Below are 24,121 nucleotides of genomic sequence, written 5' to 3'. Positions count from 1 at the left end.
AGGTTTTCAAAACAATTATCTCAATACCAATCCTGTTAGCGAGGCTATATACTGTATGTTATTATTTTCATATTATCCCTGTTCTGCATGGTCAGCGTAATTGTTTCTCTGTGGCAGATGTGGGAATTATGCAGCTTTCTGGATATTGTTGGAGTGCAGGTCCCAGCATTACTCACCATTGGCTATTCCAAGAAAATTGGGAGGTCCACACAATTACCACCCTGCTGTACCAGTTCAAGAAAGAGTTTACAGTGGTGTCTTCTTGTTGCTCCCATGTTGTGCTGAGGCTTTGGTGCTAAATCTTAAGGCCACATAGTTTATAAGAAGGGCTGGAATGTAGTCCACTCTTGTTATCACAGACCACAAATCAAGTGAACAGAGCACACAACTCAAAATACAGAGAAGAACATTTGCAGAAGCTAGCCAAATCTCACACTACAACTGAAGTTCTAATATGGATTCTGTATTCAAAGAACAATGTAGAAACCATTTACAAATTTTAAAGATACAGCACAGGTCTCTTTCCCATTGCACAGTTTCAGCACTTTAATGCTACTTTCCCATGGAATCCTGAGCGTTTCCATTTTGTGAAGTATTTAAAATTCTCAGCCAAAGATCTCTGGTACCTCACCAGAATACAGATCCCAGGATTACATAGGATGCACTCTTGGCAATCAAGGTGGGATAACTGTGTAGCAGGAAAGAGGTGACACAGAGTTGGTTTGATTAATTATAATTCTTTTTCTTTTACACACATGCACACTGAACATCAGGATACTTAGCAGATACTACACATACAAAAGGTCACTCCACAGCATACACATACAAATCCCAGCTACCAGCTTCCATTGCTACAAACCTACCCAGTCAGATGCTGATTCCTACAGAGGCTGGTTTCTTGAAGCCTATTCGCTTCCATTTGGCCAAGCTCAGGATTTGCCCTTAGTTAAATGGTTGATTGAAATAAGAGCTTTCAGATCTCATCATAGAATCATAGAATCATAGAATCATAGAGTTGGAAGAGACCACTAGGGCCATCCAGTCCAACCCCCTGCCATGCAGTAAATCACAATCAAAGCATCCCTGACAGATGGCCATCCAGCCTCTGTTTAAAGACCTCCAAGGAAGGAGACTCTATCACCCTCCGAGGGAGTGCATTCCACTGTTGAACAGCCCTTACTGTCAGGAAGTTCCTCCTAATGTTCAGGTGGAATCTCTTTTCCTGTAGCTTGCATCCATTGTTCCGGGTCCTGTTCTCTGGAGCAGCAGAAAACAAGCTTGCTCCCTCTTCAATATGACATCCCTTCAAATATTTAAACAGGGCGATCATATCACCTCTTAACCTTCTTTTCTCCAGGCTAAACATCCCCAGCTCCCTAAGTCGTTCCTCATAGGGCATGGTTTCCAGACCCTTCACCATTTTTGTCGCCCTCCTTTGGACACGCTCCAGTTTCTCAATGTCCTTTCTGAATTGTGGTGCCCAGAACTGGACACAATATTCTAGGTGGGGCCTGACCAGAGCAGAATACAGTGGCACTATTACTTCTCTTGATCTAGACACTATACTTCTATTGATGCAGCCTAAAATAGCATTGGCCTTTTTAGCTGCCGCATCACACTGTTCACTCATGTTCAACTTGTGGTCTACTTGGACTCCTAGATCCCTTTCACACGTAGTTTCATTCAGCCAGGTGTCACCCATCCTATATCTGTGCATTTTATTTTTCCGCCCTAAGTGCAATACCTTACATTTCTCCGTGTTGAATTTCATTTTGTTAGCTTTGGCCCAGCTTTCATCAGTAGGGTTTTCAAATGTCTGAGCCTGGCCCCATGCCTCAGGGTCTGGACCCCTTCCCCCAGTCCTCAGGGTGATGGGAGGGAGAGCACTACATTGAAAATTGTGTGTATCTGTTTTCCGTTTTTGTTAGACTTGGAGCTTTTGAAAAAAACGAATGGCGTAATTTGTGCAGCTGTGGCTGATGCTTAATGTATAATCATGGTTAATGACACCACCAGGACTTTTAATATCACCAGGGCCCATTTCCTGTGATATTACAAGGGGTCTCAGGATTTTAGCCCTGATATTTTATGGCTTGGCAGAGTCCTCATCTGGCAGTCCCACTCATAAGTGTTGGAATATGCAGTCCATTTTTACCAAATTAGCAAAGGGCACATCTCTACAAAAGTGTTCAAACATTTTAAAAATGATCTAAACCAGCAAGGAACTGAACATCTAGGTAAAAATAAAAGCAGCCCCCCCCCCCCCCGGCACCTAGCAGCCTTAATTATACAGCTGACCCTGTGGCTGTATCCTCCAAGCATCATGTCTCTAAGCATAATGTCTTATCTTCTCCCATTCTGTCACCTTCTAGTATGATCAAGAAGCACATTCTAGAAAGGTCTGTTCAGATTTGTGTGTGTGTATGTGTGATATCCATCAATGTGTGACTCTGACTTCTGGTGACCCATAAGTCCCTAGATGTTCTTGGCAAGAGTTATTAAAAGGAGGCTTGTAATTGCCTTCCTCTAAAGATGAGATACTTTGACTTTGATCCCATCCAGAGGGATATGATACCATGGCTGAATTTCCCTGGTATCTCAGAGTCCAGCACTCACCACACTGCATTGGCTCTGTTCAAAGTAGAAGCAGCCTTTAATCTTAAAAGCAGGAATCTTCTGGGGGAGACAAACAGATTTAATTCTACATGTAATGATGCACCAGGGTGCAGCTTCTAAATTTCTGCTGGATGTTCCATTCATTCCAATGAGGGAATGGGAAATTAAGTTCTGTACTTGCAGATACTATTGAAGTGAGCTTCAAATCTCCAGATCCTAGGCTCTTGTGTCCCAATGCACATCTCCAAAATGCAATTTAAGAGGAAAGATGCTTACTTTATCTCCCATGTCTGAAATTCAGTAGAAAGTCTTCTGGATCTATCCTGTGCTTTATAAGTATCTCCAAAATGCAATGCAATAACTTTTATGGTGTACTGTAAGTACAGATTGATGGTGTAAAATGGGATGGACATATTTTAGACTTTAAAAACTGCTATATAACCATAAGATCTACTCACCAGAGCCAGGTTAAAAAAAAACAAAAAACCATGCACTTATAATTAAGGAATTATGAACCCAGGAATTTGTGAATTTTTTTGAGTACCACACTTGAAGAGAACTTCATTCAGGTTGAGGGTGAATCATTTTGCTGCTATTGTTAAACACTTGGGATTCACATGTTGTAGCCTGAAAACCATCCAGATTTTATTCCTTCCTATACTGTAGCTTAAATAGTGGATTGGGATTCAGATTTAGATGTGCTCAAGTACACCTGTGAAAATGAATTAGTCAAGTTTAGTTAAATCTCAGTGAATTCCTCTAAATATCACTAAGGCCCGCCCCTTTCACACTTGCTCTTTTGCCTTGCGTAGAATCAGGCAGACCCAATCCTCCAAGATCGAATACTGTATATCCGGAATGGAAGTTCCCACTATCTTTACCCCAATCAAATATCCCTGGTGCAATTTAACCTGAGGGATGTTCACACTTACAAAGTATCAATTACAGATAAAGCCTCCTTATCGCTTGCTTTCAATCATTCCCCCTTTTTTATTCTGTCAATCAAATTACACACATCTGCTGTTATCAGTGGTGACGTGTCACTAGTATCTGCTGCAGCCATTTTTTTTATCAACTGCATGGGTGCTTTAATGGAGCCTTATCGATTGCATTTGATCATTCCTGTGTTGTTGTCTTTTTAAAAAAAATCTGACAGAATATGCACATCTGGTCAATCTGGGAACACAAAGCACTAATGACCCGCAAATTAGCGGTGTCTAGTAATGAAAAAAACCCCTTTTATTTGTACCCCACTTTTTGTTCAAACAATGAAAGTGGCTTACAGTGTTAAAAATGATACAGCAATACACACACAGTATCCCTCCTTAAAAAGAACGAAAAAATTTAGGATTAAAGTTACATACATAATACATAAAACAATTAAAACAATAACGGTGGGCAGAGTCTTTATGTGGGGGAGTCATTACATGGCCGAGTAGTTTATTCTGGGAAGGCCTGCCGGAAGACATCCATCTTGACAGTTTTCTTGAAGCTGTCTATGTTGGTATTTTGACGGATCTCGTCCGGCAGGCCATTCCACAAGATGGGAGCTGTTGCAGAGAATGTCCTCTGGGAGGTCACAGTCAATCTGGTCTTTATAGGTTGGAGTAAATTCCTCCCAGAGGACCTGAGGGCACGGGGCAGATTATATGGAAGGAGGTGATCCCTTAGATGGGTTGGGCCCAAGCCATGTAGGGCTTTAAAGGTGATAACCAACACCTTGTACTGTGCCTGAAAACTAATAAGCAGCCAGTGGAGTGACTTTAGTATTGGTGTTATGTGGTCACTCCTTGATGATCCAGTGATCAACCTGGCTGCCATATTCTGTACCAGTTGCAGTTTTCGGACTAGACACAAGGGTAGCCCCATGTAGAGCACATTGCAAAAACAAGTCTTGAGGTTACCAGTGCATGTACTACAGCAGGGGTAGGCAAACTTTTTGAGCCGGGGGCCAGGTTGCTGTCCCTCAGACAACTGGGGGGCCGAAGCCAAAAAATAAGCAATTAAATAATTTTTTAAAAATTAAATAAATAAATAAACCGGGACAAATGTAGGATAAAATTTTCAAAGGGAGGACACTTTTTTTAAAAAAAATGGAGGACGCGCAAACATTTTTGCTGATTTTTAAATTTTTTAAATATAAATACATGTTTCTGAGGCTTCTATAGCCAATTGCCCCCCTTGCCCACCGCTTGCCCCCTTGCCCGCCTCCTCCTGATAGGCCAAAGGCCCCACACCCTCATGCAAGAGTCCAAAGGCTCCGGCGGCAATCGGCGGCAGGACCGGGCTGGGGCCGGTCCCAAGGCCTTGCCGGGCCGCATCCGGCCCGTGGGCCGCAGGTTGCCTATCCCTGTACTACAGTTTCCAGGTCTCCCAGTTACAGGAAAGGGTGCAGCGGGTGTATCAGCTGAAGTTGATAATAGGCACTCTTGACCATCGCATTCACCTGATTTCTCATGTGAAGTGATGGATCAAGAAGCACCCCCAGACTGCAAACGCAGTCCTTTCAGGAGAGCATGAACCCCTCTAGGACTGGAGGTTGCAACCCGATACCTGGTTTCGGGGCCCCTACTGTAAATACCTCCGTTTTGTCTGGATTCAGCTTCAGCTTGTTTTCCCTCATCCAGTCCATTACTGCCTCAAGGCACTGTTTGAAGGGAGAAATGCCATCTGTCGTCGCTGATGACCAAGACATGAAGAAATATATTTGGGTGTCATCAGCGTACTGATAACACCCCACCCCATGTGTATAGATTATTTCTTCCATCGGCTTCATATAAATATTGAATAGCATCGGGGACAGCATGGCACCTAATATTACAGCCATATGGAAAGTACTGTCTGAAGATGGAATGGGAAATTATACCCTGCAAGAGTCAACACAAATCCCAGACATCGCATTTTATGTCAGTGAAAAGATTAATTAATACATGTCACCCAAATGACTACCCTATACCAAATGTACGCATAATTTATTTTTTTAAAATAAAAAATTTAAAACTCCAAATGCTGGCCCCAGCAACATTCGAGCAAAAAGTGCATATATGAACTTTTGGCTGCAGTGGCGGGAAAAAGTGAAAGAAAAAAAAGGTGGGTAGTGTTAAAAATTTGCATATTCTATCACAAACTTAAAATAATAATAATAATAATAATAATAATAATAATAATAATAATAATAATAAATTCAACGGGTCTAACAACATCCCCCTGTTGCAGGAGTAAAGGGATTACATGGATGACAGTTCAGGAGCGGGAAATTAAACTGGCACCCAGCGCTTGCAAAAAATGGCACTTGCTAAGCGATTGGGGTGAGAGGGGAGGCATGTTTCACCCTCTGACCTTTATCCCTCCCCCTTTAAATGACCCGAGCAGGATCAGGGACAAGTTCACCTTTCCCAACATCACAGAAAAAATGAGTTTTCCAAAAAGAAGCGGGGGGAAAACCTGCTTTTGAAAAACCCACGATAAAGGGGATTTGCCCTAGATCCACCTCAATTCAGGTGTACAAAAACTGGCACTAGTAGGAATTACCCACTTATGAACCGGTTTGCGATCCTATCTATAATGTAGTGTGAATGGTCCCTAAGGTTGCATCTGCACCGAACAATAACCCAGGTTGACCCTGCTTTAACTGCCATGGATCAATGCTATGGAATCCTGGGTTGTAGTTTGTTGTGGGTCCAGATCTCTCTGTCAGAGACAAGTAAATGTCTCACAAAACTATAAATCCCATAATTTCATAGCATTGAGCCATGGCAGTTAAAATGGTGTCAAACTGCATTATTTCCTCAGTACATATGCAGCCTAAGTTTGGATCCAATCCATTATCTTATTGGAACGTGTAGTTAATGATTAAAGAATTTCCATTTTAGCAAAAATGCAATGCATATCATGTTGGAAGGATTTTTTTTTTCATTTTTGTCAGTGGAGATCTTTGAGGTTAGGTAGTAATCCAAATGACTTTGAATATTTTATATTTTAAAGAAGTCCTAATGTTTATTCTTACCTTTGGAGCAAGAGAATGTGGTGTACACCAAACTGTCAAAGGAACAGTTTTACTGAGAAGAATCTGAACTCTTGTTGCTTATAAAACCGGTGATGTTTAGCTTCTTTAATATTTCTTTAACTAGATGATTCAAGATGTGTTAGCTTTACAAAGTGTCAGCACCAATGGTGGTGTTTGCAATGCTGATTCCTGAAGCTCTAAATCATGATAGAAAGGACTTCTTCTCTCTCTCTCTCTCTCTCTCTCTCTCTCTCTCTCTGTGTTGTTGATTTTTTTTAACACTCAGTAGAAATGCTTCAAATGTAATGAATATCTCACACATCATTTAAAACGAGAGGTTTATTCTAAACTGATGTAAATGTGTCTTCTTCTCTCTCCCCCCCACACTTTTCCCCACCGCAGAAGCAAGCTATGCAAATAGCACCAGAATCCCTCTCCCTGGCGACGGACCAGCCCTTCAGTCGAACAGCTCAGCACCGCCTAAGCAAACTGTGCTATCTTGGCAAGCTGCAATTGATGCTGCTAGACAAGCTAAGGCTGCCCAAAGCATGAGCACCGCCACCCCAGCCCAACCTGTAGGATCGTTGTCCCAAAGAAAGCGCCAGCAATATGCCAAGAGCAAAAAACAGGGTAATACGTCCAACAGTCGGCCAGCCCGTGCCCTTTTTTGTTTATCTCTCAACAACCCCATCCGAAGAGCCTGCATTAGTATAGTAGAATGGAAGTATCCTTTTTGATGGAATTGTGTTCTTTGCCATCTGTTCTCTGTATACTCAAAGTGTGTCAAAGAGAAGGGCTCAAAGGAAATGGTAACATGGAATGCCATGTTGTTCTCTCTCTCAATCTCTCTCTGCAATGTGTATGTTTTAAATAAATAAATAAAAATCAGCCTGGGCAAGCTGTGAGCTGGAGTGGAGAAACTGAAGGCAGAGAAAAGCCGCTTAAATCCTTTCCCCTCTGGTCATTTTTCAGCTCAAAAGCAAGGGAGAAACAATCTGTATTTTCTGTAGTGGGTGAAAAGAAAAAAAGAAGAGGGAAAAAAAAAAGGAAAACAGCTCAGGGAAGACGACCATGAGCTTTAAATTTGTTAAGTTGCAGCCTGCCTATGTTGATTCGGACTGTGAAAACATGGAGGAAAAGTCACAGATTCTTGTATGACTACCAGTAATTTCAGAGGTAGATAGATAGAAGGGTTAGGTTGCTGAAACAGATTTAAGTTTTGAACATGCAATCTAAGAAACCCCCTTTAATAATTATTGTAGAATTTTAGATCAAAGTCTTTGCTTCACACTTAACATAAGCTATTGCTGGCTGTAGAATAACAGTTCATGAATTTACCACATAGACATTCATTACAGGAGATTATAGCAGATGACTAAGACTAGGACAAACTTTTATATTTCCCTTGTGTCACAACTAGTTAGAATTTAATTGTGATAGTTTACATTAATATTTCAAACATAAAGATAGAAACATAGTGGTGAAGGAGTATGAAGTCTGATAATTTATTTTGCTGCAAAGATGTTGCCTACATTTTGTTCATACAATTTGTGCTTTAATGTGCTTCTAATTTCAGTTCAATCGGTCCATGTATGTGGATAATTACAATAATGTATGTGGATTATCAGACCCATTAAATTTTATCTGTGAAAGTGCCACATAATTCTCTGTAGTTTTAACCATAGTTCTCCCTGGCTGTATGCCAAAATTAGATTGGATCCAAAGGTTTCTTTCTTCTTTTCCTGCAAAAAGTCCTTTTCCTTTAATTGGAGCAAGGCTGCTTCTGTCATCAGAAGCAGAAGCTCCACAGTGCTTCTGCTTCTGATTTGAGCTTCTGCTTCTGATTTGCCATCATTATCACTTCTTGTCTGAAAGTGAGACACAGTGATTCCCAAACTCTGTCCTTCCAGGTGTCTTGGACATTGGTTCCCATAATCTCAACCATTGGCCAAGATGGCTGAGGTTTCTGGGACCTGAAATCCAAATGCCTGGAAGACCAGAGTTTGGGATTCACTGCATAGACTGTAACTTGTTTGAGGAACTACTTTTTTTGGTATAACGTACCGGAGACACAGGGCTGCAGTGAGTGGGGACAAACCAATGGTCATTGAGACCAGAGACAAGGTGAACAAGACCCAGTACCATTTCCTCTTTTCCTTTCTACCATCCCTCCTCCCTCTCTCTGTATAGCACTGGCAGATAGGCTGGAGACATTAAGGATGATCAGAATATGGATTTCCCCCCCTATATAGTTTCTCTTCAAATTAAGAAAAGGTTATAGTGAAATGAGCAGCTGTGGCTCATGCAGACAGATGCTGCCCTTCCTGCACATCTTGCAGTCACCAAGGGACTGTGGACAGGTAGTTTATCCTTTCCCTAGTACTAGTGCCAAATGAGGAAGCAGTGTGCAATAGGTCTGTGTGAAACACATTTTGCTCTACTATGAAGATGTGAAATAATTGTGTATAGTTCAAATGATGATGTGTTCGCAGGTTGGTGTAGATAAGTCTCAGCATTGTTTCAGGGTACAGCACAAGTAACCTGCAAATCTGTTCTTTTGCCATCACAATCATTTGTTGTCTGATTGTGATAAGTACTACATTTGCAGCTGCATTGGGCTGTGATTTGAGGTGGGCTTGTGCTGACATCTTTTTTAAAACATCAAATGGTTATTCAGGCCAATCTGAAAAGAAAAATGCAATCAGTGGTGGACAGAAAGTATCTTGTCTTTGGCATCTCTAATGAAAAGAAGAGGAATATGTACCTCTGCTTCTACTCAGCATTACCACTCAGGTCTGACGCACCATCAGTATGATAACACATAAAACACATATGCAATCTTGGTTTGTAAATGTAAATCATATCAAAAGACCATGAAAATATGAAGTGGGGGATAACAGATAGAAGAGTAAGCCAATCCATTCTCCTTTAAATAGACTACTCAATTTGAAAGCTGTACATGTAAACACTGGAAATTATTTTTATGGGTCATGTCACTAAGATGTCATTTTACCATTTGTTCAAAGCTGTAATCCTGTAAAACTGAAACCATTAAAATGTACATAGCTACTGCATGGAGAATGTGATGGCTGAATGTTCAAGGGGTTTGGGTTTTACTGCTAGGAATAGGGCTTGTAAATAGATTTACATTTAACTTTGTAAATAGATTTAAATTTGTTTAAAGGAGAGAACAGACCTCACATTAGTGCTCTAGAAAGTGGTTTCTTTTTTTATAAAAAATTTTTTTTAGTGATACCTATTCTTAAAATATTTCTGATCCAATAATGCATTGCAGTTCCTAAGATATAAGACAAAACTATGAAATGTGGCCATGGGTATATATCCAGAATGTAACAGAGGAGAAAGTTAATAGACTTTCTGGGGGGGGGGGGGTGTTGATAAGAATTTTTTAATGTGAAAATAATACTCCTGTTGTTGAAGGTCTGACTTACTATTATTGCCGTATGATTCCACAGTACAGAGCAATACCCATGCATCTTTTTTTGTAGTAGTGACAAATATATAACTTTCAGATGTAACTCTCTCACCATTGACTATGCAGTGTCAAGGTGATGGGAATGGTAGTCCAACAGTATTTGGAGGACCCCATGTTCCCTGTCCCAGTTCTGTTGGGAATAGCTTACCTCAGTGGCTTGTTTCATTTGGTAAAATTAGTTTCATTTAGTACTATGGATTCAGTCTCGATAACTCCAGTTAAAGAATATAATAAACTGACGTCTACCTTTGCATGAGGAATATATTTCGTAAGACTATTGTCCAAAACACACTGCAGAAACAATCCAGTTTGAAACTGCTTTAACTGCTCTGGCTCAGTGCTAGGGAATCCTGGGAAATTGTAGTTTATTGTGGCACCAGAGCTCTTTGACAGAGAAGACTAAATGTCTCACAAAACTACAGTTCCCAGAATTCCCTAGCAGTGAGCCAGGATAGTTAAAGCAGTCTCAAACTGGATTATTTCTGTGGTATGTTTTGGACCTGTGTCTCACTTACTTGACAGTGCAGGGCCTAAAATGCTACATATCTGATGTATTTCTTTAAAACTGTCCTGTGGTCCTACTTTTCATGTTACCTTATGGCCAAACTAGATGCAATATTAAAAGTATTTTTGTACTGTATTGCAAAGGTTTTATTGCATGCAAGTTTTAAAAAACCTGACTGTCCATTGTAATCACCAATGTTTTTTTTAATTCTAAAAAGATGGTCATAACAACTGTCTTTTTTACTTTGGCAAAGGTACTCAGTGTTACTATATCTCTGTATTTCACACAAGAGTACTGATAAGATTCTCCTTGGATGGTATTAATGTAGGCAGCTGTCATTCTGTGGTCTATTATTTTACCATTGTTGTGCATATGCAAGTTCCATTAGTAATAATGATAGGTTTGTGTAGATCCTGAGGAGAGAACAGATCAGTTGGCATTTCACAGAGGGTGAGCATATTGATTCAACATTATGCAATTAGATTTATTTATTATAATATAATTTCATATAAAACATACTTTGTGTGAAAGAATGTAATTGCATTTCATTACTAAAAAGAGGGCATTGATAGGTTGTGATGCTGGAAAATTACTTGATGGGAAGAAATAATGGATGCTTCTAGAGGGTGGGTGGTCACTTCCATCAATCAAAAGAATGACAAGAAAATGGTTCCTTCATAAAAAATGTTATCTTCCCTTACAGAGAAATTAACAAAGAATTAGGCAGGGGTTTATATATATTCTTTCTAGCACTTGGGTTTTCCTTAACCAGATATTTCAGACCATTTGACATATTTATATTACTGGCTATTTTTGCCAATTGTGTGGCCTTAGCTGTTTACATCCCATTCCCAGAAGATGATTCTAATTCAACAAATCATAACTTGGTAAGTATTTTTTTAATTCCCTTCTATATTTCTGTTTCTTAATTTGTACACAGAGCTCCTGTGCAAAAATGAAACTTGTAGAATGTGTTATCCATATGGTCAGAAGGAAAATGTGAGAATTTTTTTTAAAAAAATATTTCCATTTCTGATATTTATGCTCTAGTTTCTGCTATAAGATGGTTTATGATAGTGGTAAATGCTTGGAGCGATACAAATGGTAATTGGATTTGGATGTTGCTCTTGTTTATGTTGCATGCTGTTTGCTTGGTCCTCTTTAATCTTTTGTACTCAGCCATCATATGTGGTTTTTTCTTGTTTTACTTAGGCAGGTTACATACCGCCGAGAAGCGGCGCTCTCCCGCCGCTGCCGCTTGCAGCATCCGGGAGCTGCAGCTGCCACACCACGCGTCTCCCGGACGCTCCGAGGAAGGAGCGCGGAAATCACGCTCCTTCCAGGGCTGGAGAAAAGGTGCACTATGCGCCGTGGCGTGGCCTCAATACGTCACAACCATGCTGCCTCGTGTGGAGGAGGCGTGGTCATGATGTAATCATGGCGGCGGCCGTGTGGAACGGCCGCTGCCATTTTGTGCGTGCAGAGCGTGTACTAGGGTTAGGGGGGTGCGGAAGCACCGCCTCTTCCTAACCCTAGTACGCGCTCATCGCGTACTTTCTGGCGGTCTGTAACCCACCTTAGTTTCTATAACTGTCATGGTATTAAAGGACAAAATTGGAATATTGAATATTGCATGGTTTATATCAATAGGTTTGGTTTTGAATTCATTATTCAAGGACAGGAATTTATCAGGATATAATATACATCGTTGTTTCCTTAATTAGATAACTGAATTTGGAAAGATGGATGTCATAATGTGTGGTAGTAGTGTTGTAACAAGAATTTACACAGTTTTAAAGATTAGTATCTCTACAATGCTTGTGATTTAAAGGAGATTTTTATTTTGAGCTGGTAAATACTGGTGTACAGAGATAAGTGTGTAGACAGATAGACAGATAGTTGTAGAATTGGATTCAAGGATCTAAAGAAACTGTGTGTAATCTGGAGGAAGGTGATTGTGTAAAAAAGTGATCCCAAAATCGAGAGAAGTGCTTTTCTTGTGCAAGCTCTTTCTGTAGAATTTTCACAAGTTCTATCTCAACCTTTTAAATAATATGCTGGAGTTTAAAAGGAGGGCTCTCATTCACAGGATTGCCATAACCAACCAACTTGGCAGCACATAACAAAATTCAAATACTACAGCCAGTAACCTCATTATGCTGTAGTCTTGCACCCATTTATCTGGGCATAAGTGTCATTCATCCTAGAGGATGATACTTTAGAGTAGCTATTATAAGACTGTGCAGTTATTTATCATGTTTCTCATACTGCAGCAATACACATAATGAGGCACTGAGCTATGAGAATCTTCCACTACAATCTAGGACTAGTTCAAATGTGGTTAAGGGGGCAAACTGCCCATGTGATACATTTATACATGTGGGTGTCATTTTGAGTAAAGTATAGTGTGCTGACGTGAAAATCAGGTTTCATATCAGAATATGAAAAATGTCCCACTCATGACAAGTTCTTGAACTTTAAACCCTCTTGTGTTGCGTGGCAGGGTTTTCACAACTGAAGGGGGGGGACCTTTTAAATACCTCTCTTAACATGGAAACTGAGGTGGTCTACATTACTTCTTTGAACACATCACTAGTACTTCAGGTAAATGATTCAGAGTATCACATAATTGAGAAATCTGTACAGTTAACATTGAAACAGTTTCTTTTGGAGTGTACTGACTATTTCTGAGGGCACCAATTCTTACTGGAAAATTTTCCTGATTTTTAAGCTGAGTGGAAGATAACATTTCATAGATTGGATAAAGTAGACTCAAGCCTTTTCTCTCTCTCTTTTCCTGCCACCTATATAACCTTACACACTACCAAAAACTGTCTCCACATAGCATATTTTGCCACACAGCAAAATACAACAAAATATAAAATCAACATAACAGCAATACTTTTTTTGATTCAAGTAAAAAGCAAAAATATATCATGCAAGTTTTTGAAGCTCTGCTGGCTTCTTCATCAGGTGAAAGGTGTTTAAAAACCATATGGGAGAAGAAAAGTGATGATGTTAGCACTGCAGGCCTACGTTTTGTCTCAGATGTTACTTCTGTTGTAGTTAAGTCAGTCTGGAGGGATCTAAGTGCAAGCAGAGGCCACTCTCCCCTTTGGACATGCAGGGACTCAGACAAAGGATAATACAATTTAAACTCCATTAGCAGCAGGGAAGTAAGTTCTCTTGTGAGCCAAGCTGTTTCTGTCCCTTGTGAAGCCACAGGCCCACTTCTTAGGCAGAGAACAATTAATTTCTCTAGAAGTCCCTATATTGCTACATCTGGAAAGACTTTTAGGTGCTGTATAGCTAAAAATTGCCAATAAGAGTCCAAATGAAAAAAAGTTTTACCTTTGTTGAACTTAATTATTACAGAAATAACATCTGATACATAATGTATACCTGTGACTCTAACATCACTTTTCTTCTCCTGTATGATTTCTTAATGTCTTTTGCCTGATGAAAAAGCCAGTAGGGTTTCAAAAGCTTGCATGGTGTATTTTGTGCTTTTTAGTTGGCTCAACAGTGGTATCAGTTTTTCAGTTTTGTTGTACAGTATTTGGCTCCAGATAATTTCCCAGACCTTTAGAGCTTTTTTAGAGGGTCCCTTGCCTAAGAAAAGCCTATGAAATTCCTGGAATCCCTGTAAGAAGATAACAGGTGACTTGTGTGTGTGTGTGTGCGCGCGCACACACACACACACACTGGAGAAGGAAGGGAGAGTGCTGCCTCTCAGTTAGAATCATAGAATCACAGAGTTGGAGGAGACCGCAAGGGCCATCCAGTCCGAATCCCATTCTGCCATGCAGGAAATCTCAATCAAAGCATACCTGACAGATGGCCATCCAGCCTCTGTTTAAAGACCTCCAAAGAAGGAGACTCCACCACACTCTTTTTTTAAATTAATTTTTATAATATTTCATAAACAAATGTCTTCTTACATTCTATTACATACTATCACATTTTAAAACATTATTTTATATACCCCTCAGTGCTCCCCTTCCCTGGAGCCATTTCCATCCTTATATTCCATCCAAAATTTCAATTCTTCTTCTGGAGGTAACCTTCCATCTTCTTTTCTCAATACTTTCTCGACAAATTCTTTCCAAATCCCCTCAAAATCATTTCTTTTCCATAGTCCTTTTTTTACTTTCAATTTACATGTCAACTTATCATTAATAGCTAATTTCCAAACCTCTTTGTACCAATCCTCCACTTCTACATCTATTTTCGTTTTCCAACACCTTGCTATTATTAATCTTGCTGCTGTAAGCAAATTTGTTACCAAATCTTTTTCTTCTTTTTTCCATTTCTCTGAATTATATAACAATAACAAAACAATACTCGGTCTTCTATCTATTTTTATATTCATAACATTTTCTATTTCTAATAACACTTTTCCCCCAAAAATTTGTACATATTTACATTGTCACCACATATGGATGTATGACCCGATTTCTTGACAGCCTCTCCAACAATCCTTTTAATTATTCTTATTAATATTGTGTAATCTCACTGGAGTCAGGTACCATTTCCAAATCAACTTATAATAATTTTCTTTTATCCGAACTGATAAATTTTTCAGGTGTCTTTGTTCCCAAATTCTATCCCATTCCTTGTCATTTGTTTTACATCCTAATTCTTCTTCCCATAATCCCTTTAACGTATTTCCTTTTATTTTTCCTCCTTTATTCTCCATCAACATTTTATAAATTTTACTAATAGTTCTTTATATTCTCATTTTCTTCCATTTCTCTTCCTTCCTGAACTATTTGTTCAAACTGCATATACTTTTTCTTTTCTACATTCCTATTCCTCCAATTTTTAATCCATTGTTCTATTTGTATATAGTGAAACCATGAAATTTTTATTCCCATAAGTTTTTCTTTTATATTTCCTTTCTCTATTCTTACATCTATCCAATCTTCTATTCTGTCTATTTTCCTTTCTTTTAACTCCTTATCTAACAATCCTCTCAAATTCTTTGGGAATTTCTTTTCCATTATTATTGGCGTTATTATTTAATCTTCATTCATTAATTCTTTTTTGTGTTTATACCATATTTCTATTATATTTTTCATAAGTGGGTTTCCAATAATTTTTATTTCTTTCCTAGTAAAGTTCTTAAAAAAAAATCCATATTCTCCTATCTACTTCTTCTGTATCTACTTCCAGCCATTCTAAATCTATCCCAGGGGTAGGCAACCTGCGGCCCGCGGGCCGGATGCGGCCCGGCAAGGCCTTGGGACCGGCCCCCGCCTGGTCTTGCCACTGATTGCCGCCAGAGCCTTTGGACTCTCGCGTGAGGGCGTGGGGCCTTTGGCTTATCAGGAGGAGGCGGGCAAGGGGGGCAATTGTCTATAGAAGCCTCCGAAACATGCATTTATATTAACATTTTTTTTAAATCAGCAAATTTTTTTGTGTGTCCTCCATTTTTTATTTAAAAAGTGTCCTCCATTTGAAAATTTTATCCTACATTTGTCCCGGTTTATTTATTGAATTAATGCTTACAAAAATTATTTAATTATTTAATTTTTGGCTTCGGCCCCCCCAGTTGTCTGAGGGACAGCAATCCGGCCCCCGGCTCAAAAAGCTTGCCTACCCCTGATCTATCCCACCCAACATGCCTTCTATCACATATCTCAATTGATTAGCCTCATAATATCCTCTTATATTGGGAAGGCCTCTCTTTGTGTTTTATACTAAAATTGTTTATTTAATCTTGTACTTTTTCCTCCATTACAGAATGTATTTATTAGCTGTTGCCATTTATTCAGTTCGGTTTCCGACACTTTTAATGGTATCATTTCTAATAAAAAAAAAAAAATTATTTTGGTAAATATTTTCATCTTGATTAATGCAATTCTTCCAAACCAGAAATTGGGTGTTTTTATATTTCTACCAATTTTTCTCCATTCTTTACTTAGTACTACCCAAATTTTTTCTTTCCATTTCCTTCAAATCTTTCATTATATTTTCCTAAATTTTTATATTACTTTCTTCTAACTCTTATCTCTTTTTTTGTTTTATAAACTCAAATTCCTCTTTTTTGTATAATTAAATATCATCATTTCTGATTTATTCCAATTAATCTGTAACCCTGTCATTTCTCCAAATATCTTTAAATGTTCTTTTATTTTACCCAATCTCTCCAATAAATTTTTAATAGTTAATAATGTATCATCAGCAAATAAACTAATTTTATGTTTGTTTTTAAGTCCTATTCCCTCTAAACTATTATCATTTCTTATAACATTCGCTAACAACTCTATAACCATTGCAAATAATATTGGTGATAGTGGACACCCTTGTCTTGTACCTCTTGTCACTCTTATTTCATTTGTTATTCCGTCATTTACCATTACTTTTACTGAATTATCAAGATATAATTGATCAATCCTCTTATTCTATCCCCCTTTCCAAATCTTTTCATAATTATTTTTAATGTTGGCCATTCCACACAATCAAACGCTTTAAATATGTCTAATGCCAAAATCCCTGCCCTTATTTTTTTCTCCCCTATTACATGCATTTTGTTCAACACTCTTCCTACTAAATTGGACATTTGTCTAACTTTTACAAATCCACACTGATCCTTTCCTATATACTTATACATATATTTATTCAATCTATTTGCTATTATTGCTGATAAAATCTTTGCATCTTGGTTTATTAATGATATGGGTCTGTATGACCCTGAGTCAGTTAAATCTTTATCTGCCTTTGGTATTAAGATTACTAATAATTGGTGCCAGGATGCTGGTATCTTCTCCCCATTCATTATTCCATTATATAATTCTAGCAATTTTGGGATTAATATCTTTTCAAACACTTTATAGTATTTTGGTCCCAATCCATCCATCCCCAGAGCTTTCCCATTTTCCAGTTTCTTTATTACCTCCACTATCTCAGCCTTCTCAATGGGTTGCTCCAGTAACTCTTTATCATCTTCTTCTAATTTTTGCCCCCAATTTTCTTCCACATATTTCTCTATTTTATCCAAATGATTTTCTCCTGCCTGAATAATTCCTTATAAAATTCTTCAATTTTTAAAAATTTTTCTCTCATCAGTTTACATATTTTACCAGATTTATCTCTAACCGCATTTATCATACTTTCCATTTTCTTCTTCTGTGTGGACCTGGCTAACATTTTTGAATTCCTATTACTATATTCAAAAAATTCTCTTCTTAAATAAATCAAATTTTCTTGTATTCATTTATTTCCATCTTATAATTCTTCCCTTTTTGCCCTTAATTCTACATATATCTGTTTAGCTCTATTAACTATATATCTATTTTCCAATACTTCTATATCCTTTTCTAATTTCTTCTTTCTTTCTTCTTGTCTTTTCTTAAGATTATATATTTCTTTTATACAGATTCCTCTTGTAACTGCTTTCATGATGTCCCATAACAACCCTTTTGTCACCTCTTTGTCATTTACATCCCATATTTCTTGCCATTCCTTTCCAATTTTTTCTACAATTTCCTTATAATTCAGTATCTTAGTATTTAACCTCCACCTTTTTACTTGTTCATAGTCCTTCTTAACCACTATTTCTACATTCATCATGGCATGGTCCGATATTTTATATTTGAAATTTCCGAATTTAATCTTTATCATATTTTTTGATACAAAGATGTAATCTATTCTTGTATATGTTTTATGTACAGCAGAATGATACATGTACTTTGCTTCATCTCCTTTTACTAATCTCCATACATCTTTAAATTCCCTTTTGCTCATTATTTTATTTAAATTTGTTATATTTTTACTTCTATCCTTTACTGAATGATTAGATTTATCTTTTATCCTATCCATTTGCATATTAAAATCACTTGCCAATACCACATATTGTTCTTGTAGCTTTTCCACTTTTTTTAATACTTTCTCATAAAATTCTTCCTGTTTTTCATTTGGGGCATATACATTTGCCAATACTCCACCACACTGTGAGGGAGTTTGTTCCACTGTCGAACAGCCCTTACTGCCCGGAAGTTCTTCCTAATGTTGAGGTGGAATCTCTTTTCCTGTAGCTTGCATCCATTGTTCTAGTCTCTGGAGCAGCAGAAAACAAGCTTGCTTCCTCCTCAATATGACATCCCTTCAAGTATTTAAACAGCGCTATCATATCACCTCTCAACTTTATCTTCTCCAGGCGAAACACCCCCAGCTCCCTGAGTCGTTCCTCATAGGGCATGGTTTCAAGACCCTTCACCATTTTAGTTGCCTTCCTTTGGACACACTCCACTTTCTCAACATCCTTTTTTAATTTTGGTGCCCATAACTGGACACAATATTCCAGGTGGGGCCTGACCAAAGCAGAATAGAGTGGCACTGTTACTTCCCCTGATCTAGACATTATACTTTTATTGATGCAGTCTAAAATTGCATTGGCCTTTTTAGCTTCTGCATCACACTGTTGACTCATGTTCAACTTGTGGTCTACTTGGATTCCTAGATCCGTTTCACATGTAGTCTCATTCAGCCAGGTATCCCCAGCCTATACCTGTCCATTTCATTTTTCTGCCCTAAGTGGAGTACCTTACATTTCTCCCTGTGGAAGCTTTGGCTTTCTAGTCTGCTCTAGAATCTTTCCTGGTATTGATATCGGATTAACTGGACGATCATTGTTAGGACCCTATTTTCCCTCCTTTTTGAAGATGGGCACAATGTTTGCCCTCCTCCAGCCTGCTGGGACTTCTCCTGTTCTCCAGGAGTTTTCAAAGATTATTGCCAATGGAGCCGATATTGCATTTGCCAGTTCTTGTAACACTCTTGGATGTAATTCATCAGGTTCTGGAAACTTATATTCATTTAGATTAACAAGGTATTCCTGTACTATCTCTTACTTATTCTGTGCTGAAATTCCCCTATTCTGTCCTATGCTCCATTATCCTCAGGTTGAGCACCCTTTTCCTTTTCTGAGAATCCTGAGACAAAGAAGGTATTGAGTAATTCTGCCTTTTCTCAGTTCCTTGTTACCATTTTGCCATTTTCTCACTCAGTGGCTCTACCATTTCCTTCTTCTTTCTTTTGCTGCGGACATACCCCCCCAAGCCCTTTTTTATTGTTCTTAACCTCTCTAGCAAGCCTGAGTTCATTCTGCGCTTTATCTTTTCTGACTTTACCCCTACACATGCTAGCTATTTGTTTGAATTCCTCTTTGGTGATTTCCCCATTTTTCCATTTCTTATACATGTTCCGTTTAAAATTTAGATCAGTTGAAAGTTCATTAATCATCCATCCGGGTTTCTTGAGACACTTCCCATTTTTCTTCTGCACTGGAACTGTTTGAAATTGTGCCTTCAGTATCTCCCATTTGAGAAGCTCCCATATGTCTTGAACTCCCTTCTCTTTTAATATTCCTGACCACAGGATCACCTCCAGTATTTTTCTAAGTTTACTAAAATTAGCTCTCCTAAAATCTAGAACGTGTCTCTGACTGTGCCTGGCTTCTCCTTTTCACTGTATAACAAACTCTAGGAGTACATAATCACTTCCACCTAAGGATCCCACCATATGCACCCCATTAACTAGGTCATCCCTGTTGGTTAAGATCAGATCTAAAATAGCTGACTCCCTTGTTGCCTCTTCCTCCTTTTGGACAATGAAATTGTCTTCCAGGTAAGTGAGGAATTTGCTAGACCTTGAGGTTTTGGCTGAGTTTGACTTCCAGCAAATATTAGGATAGTTGAAGTCACCCATCACTACTACATCTCTCCTTCCTGAGTGTCTGGTCATCTCTTCTAGAAAGGCATCATCCAATTCCTCCGTCTGACTCAGGGGTCTGTAGTAGACTCCCACAAAAATATCCCTGTTGTTTCCTCCCCTTTTAATTTTTATCAAGATGCTCACCACCTGGCTCCCAGGATCAATGTCCTGGATCTCTTCATTGGTGTAAATGTCCCTGACATATAAGGCTATTCCTCCTCCTTTCTTGTGTGGCCTATTTCTTGTGAAAAGGTTATAGCCCTGTATTTCTACATTCCAATCATGAGACTCATCCCACCAGGTTTCAGTAATGCCTGTTCTAGTGATATAAAGCATTCCATCAGTAGAATAGCCCACTGGTCTTAGCCCTTAACGTGTCATATGGCCCCATACTCCTGGGTTCAAAAGAGTTTGTCCCTACCATCCTTGTGGATAATGAGTATTATGTGTTTGTGTGTGTATACGGTAGATACACACATACATGGAAAACCAAATAGTTACGATGCTTAGTGTGTGCGTGTGTGTGTAAAAAAAGCAAATACAGTAGTAGTGATGCTTTATACGCAGGGTTTGTATGATTTGGGTACAAGGAATTTTTCCAATACTGAACAGTATTGTTTTCCCCTTTTTGAACATTTGTTGGGACAGAATTCTTTCCCAGGAGAAAGGAAAGCTAATTTTAAAACATTTTACCTGTTTATGTATAGACTTCCTCAAGGTATATGTTTATCATTTTTGAGGCTTTGATATCATATAGACAGGACTCAGTATCATACTATACTGTTTAGTGTTGTTATTCCAATTTAACTGCTATGGCTGCCTCCTGTGAAATGCTGGGATTTGCAGTTTAGGGTGAGGCATTAGAAATCACTGACTAAATTCTTGGGAGTCTTTGGAAAAGAGAGGACAGGTAGGAAACAAGTAGGGTAAACCAGTAATGAAAAAAACCCTCTTTGGTCAAATGGCAACTCTTTCCCAACCAAACCAAGTCAAATTATTTTGACACATGAGACAAACCTCTCTATAAAGACTTTCCCCTTCCCTGGCAATAAAATATATATTAATAAATTAAACTGTTAACAAGTTCCTTCATGGCACTCAAAACCTGCCTGAGGTGGCTGCTTGATTTCACCTGACATCAAGATGGTCCTGGAAATGTATCTGCCACTGGGTATGCCTTGGATTCATTTTAAAAAAGACAGAAGTGCCCTTTCTCACCTGGCTAGAGATATTTCAGTTTGTTACATCCATGCTTCATGATTATATTAGAAAATGAAGATGTTCTGTTGCATATTGTGTGAAGAGTCAAAATGAGTTGCAGGCATTTTTTTATTTCTGCTCAGACAGGGTGGCATTAATGGTATAACTGATTAAACTGCCAGTGAGCAATTTACTTTAGTGAAAAATATTAGTCTGTCAGAATTAGGTGACTTACGTTGCAAATTACAAAGTTTAATCCATCTTCCATTGAAGACATTCAACACAGAATAAGAGGTAAGGGAAATCATTCATAGTACAATAATATTTTTTAAAAGACAGATAGCCATTAAAGATTAAAACAAATGATTGTGAGTAGCAAAGTTTATAAATAAAATGTACACATTAGTTCATCCACTGCCAAGACATAAATTTTCCAGCAGCTCACAGCAAAGACCATTGCAAACTAAATGATGGCCCTATATTTTTGTCATGCCAATTTGCTCTATATAATTAGACTGTCTATTAATTCTTTGCTTAGAAATTCTTCTGGAGGAGCAATTTGCCTGGCTGTGATTCCCCCCATCCTCCATGTAGCTAGTGCTTGCAAGACATTAAATCACATAGAATTTTTGAGTCAGTAATATAAGGAATGTATTTCAATTTTTTGTTTGTAGGACTACACAAAGCAATGGACAACGAGATTTGTCAGTTATACCGAAGTATAGAGAGCTAGTGTGGTGTAGGGGTTTAAGTATTGGTCTATGACTCTGGAGACCAGGGTTTGAATCCCTGCTTAGCCATGCAAACCCACTGGGTGACTCTGGGCAGTTCACATTCCCTCAGCCTCAAAGGAAAGCAAAGGCAAATGCCCTCTGAAAAAAATCTTCCAAGAAAAACCCCATGATAGGTTTGCCTTAGGTTTATCATAGGCCAGAAATGGCTTGAAGGCACACAACAACAATAACAAACACCCAATCATATGCTTACCTAAATTGTGACCTTGCCTTGGCTTTTAAAGCATTTCAGTTATCTGCTTCATAAGGCCATCTACAAAGATAACTGCACTGGTTTCTTCTTTGCTGAAAAGAGAATGAGATTTGTATATTCAAACTTGCAATCAAAAGCTTATGTAATTCCAGACATAGATAAATATTTTCCTGTTATTTCTCTGGAGGGATTTGGAAAAAAAACCTATCTTTGATTATATTTAAAGTTTTAAGGTTCTTCAGAAACAGCTAGAATTATGACGGGATGATTTGATTTCTGATAAATCTCAGAAAGAAGAAAAATACTGATAGTCTTTTTCTGAAAGTGGGATGGAGAGGTAACCATAGAACAACAAAATTTTATAGAATCAAGAGTTGGGTGAATGCACAAAAGCAATATCAACTGACCAATGAAGCTATTGGTGAAAGTAAATAAAAGCTAATACGATACTAGCAGCAGCTTTGCAAACTCGGCTTCCTAATAAACAAGGGACAGCAATTGCTGAATAAACAATATATAAGCCAATGTTTCTGAAAATTCAGGCTCACAATTGCTTCTATGTTGAACTCCTCTACTGGGCTCCCTGGAAACCTTCATCTACTTGTTTGATTAAAGAGTGCTTGCTAAAAGCATGTTGTTATCACACCTGTACACAGTGATCTGCACTGTCCTTTTTGCTTTGTTTCTAGGTGCAGTTAAGAAGGTAGGTTAAAATAACTGCTAAAATTTTTATTGAGTAATGGGTTCTTGCAGAAATTGGCTTACTGTGCGAAATGGTTATGAGGACAATCCAGTTGATCTGACTGATTAAAACATTGAGTGCTCCCTCCCACCCACATCTCTCTTTTTTTTAAACAGGTTCTTAACTGTATGGATTTGAAATTGATTGCATTAAAATATTTGGCTTTAATGTTACATTTAAATGTATTTACGTATTGCAAAACCTAATGAAGGTGCTTTGCTCGAAGAATCTGAAGGAAAGTCTGTTTCTTATTAAAACTTGTTGTATACAGTTTTATAAGCAATCTAATATTAAGTGTCAGCAGGAAAGGGCATGTGTAATCGAATTGTTCTTTGCAGCTTGTATGTTCATGAATTATTCAGATGTCCTGTATTTCTCATCAGTATTTTTCTCTAGGACTGTGGTGAGAGATGTGTGTGTTTCCTCATAGTGTTGCACTTCAGGTTCTTTATTCCTCACTGTAGGCTGTGCTGACCAGGGCTGATGGGAGATGAAGTCTTACAATATTTAGAAGGTTGGATATTTCCCATCTTTGTTATAGACTGCCAATTGCTTTTCTCTGTGTGCATGTGTGGGTGTATGCAGCTGTGCTTTGTTAGTTTGATCTGAGAAATCAGTAGGTAAAACCATTTTACAGGATGGAGAGAGAGATGCTGCTTACTACTGGAGATCAATTTGCTACTAAACAGACATCAGTTTGAAAGCTTGTGAATTTATCTGATTGCCTTAGCAAGATGTTCCACTTCCCTACTCTCACTACAGCCCCCTTCTAACCCTCTTTCATGTGAAGGTGATATTCAGAGCTTTGGCTTTGTTCCTGTACTCTTATTAGCAATGACATGGCTCAAAAAC

The 24,121-nt window shown here is 38.4% G+C and overlaps 1 protein-coding gene across 11 annotated transcripts in view; it reads left to right on the top strand.

Annotated features, from left to right (window-relative positions):
* The window catches only part of CACNA1D (calcium voltage-gated channel subunit alpha1 D), a 319,633-nt gene that overhangs the window by 2,797 nt on the left and 292,715 nt on the right, over positions 1–24,121 (top strand). For all 11 annotated transcript variants that reach the window (XM_042448733.1, XM_042448732.1, XM_042448729.1 and 8 more), the window contains exons 2-3: positions 7,025–7,346; positions 11,405–11,510. In XM_042448733.1, the coding sequence (XP_042304667.1) occupies positions 7,025–7,346; positions 11,405–11,510 (428 nt within the window). The remainder of the gene's footprint in view (positions 1–7,024; positions 7,347–11,404; positions 11,511–24,121) is intronic.

The sequence above is a fragment of the Sceloporus undulatus genome, chromosome 2, assembly GCF_019175285.1.
Source record: "Sceloporus undulatus isolate JIND9_A2432 ecotype Alabama chromosome 2, SceUnd_v1.1, whole genome shotgun sequence".
Taxonomy (NCBI): Eukaryota; Metazoa; Chordata; class Lepidosauria; order Squamata; family Phrynosomatidae; genus Sceloporus; species Sceloporus undulatus.
Note: the sequence above shows the minus strand (reverse complement) of the source record. Positions and strands in the feature narration are given on the sequence as shown.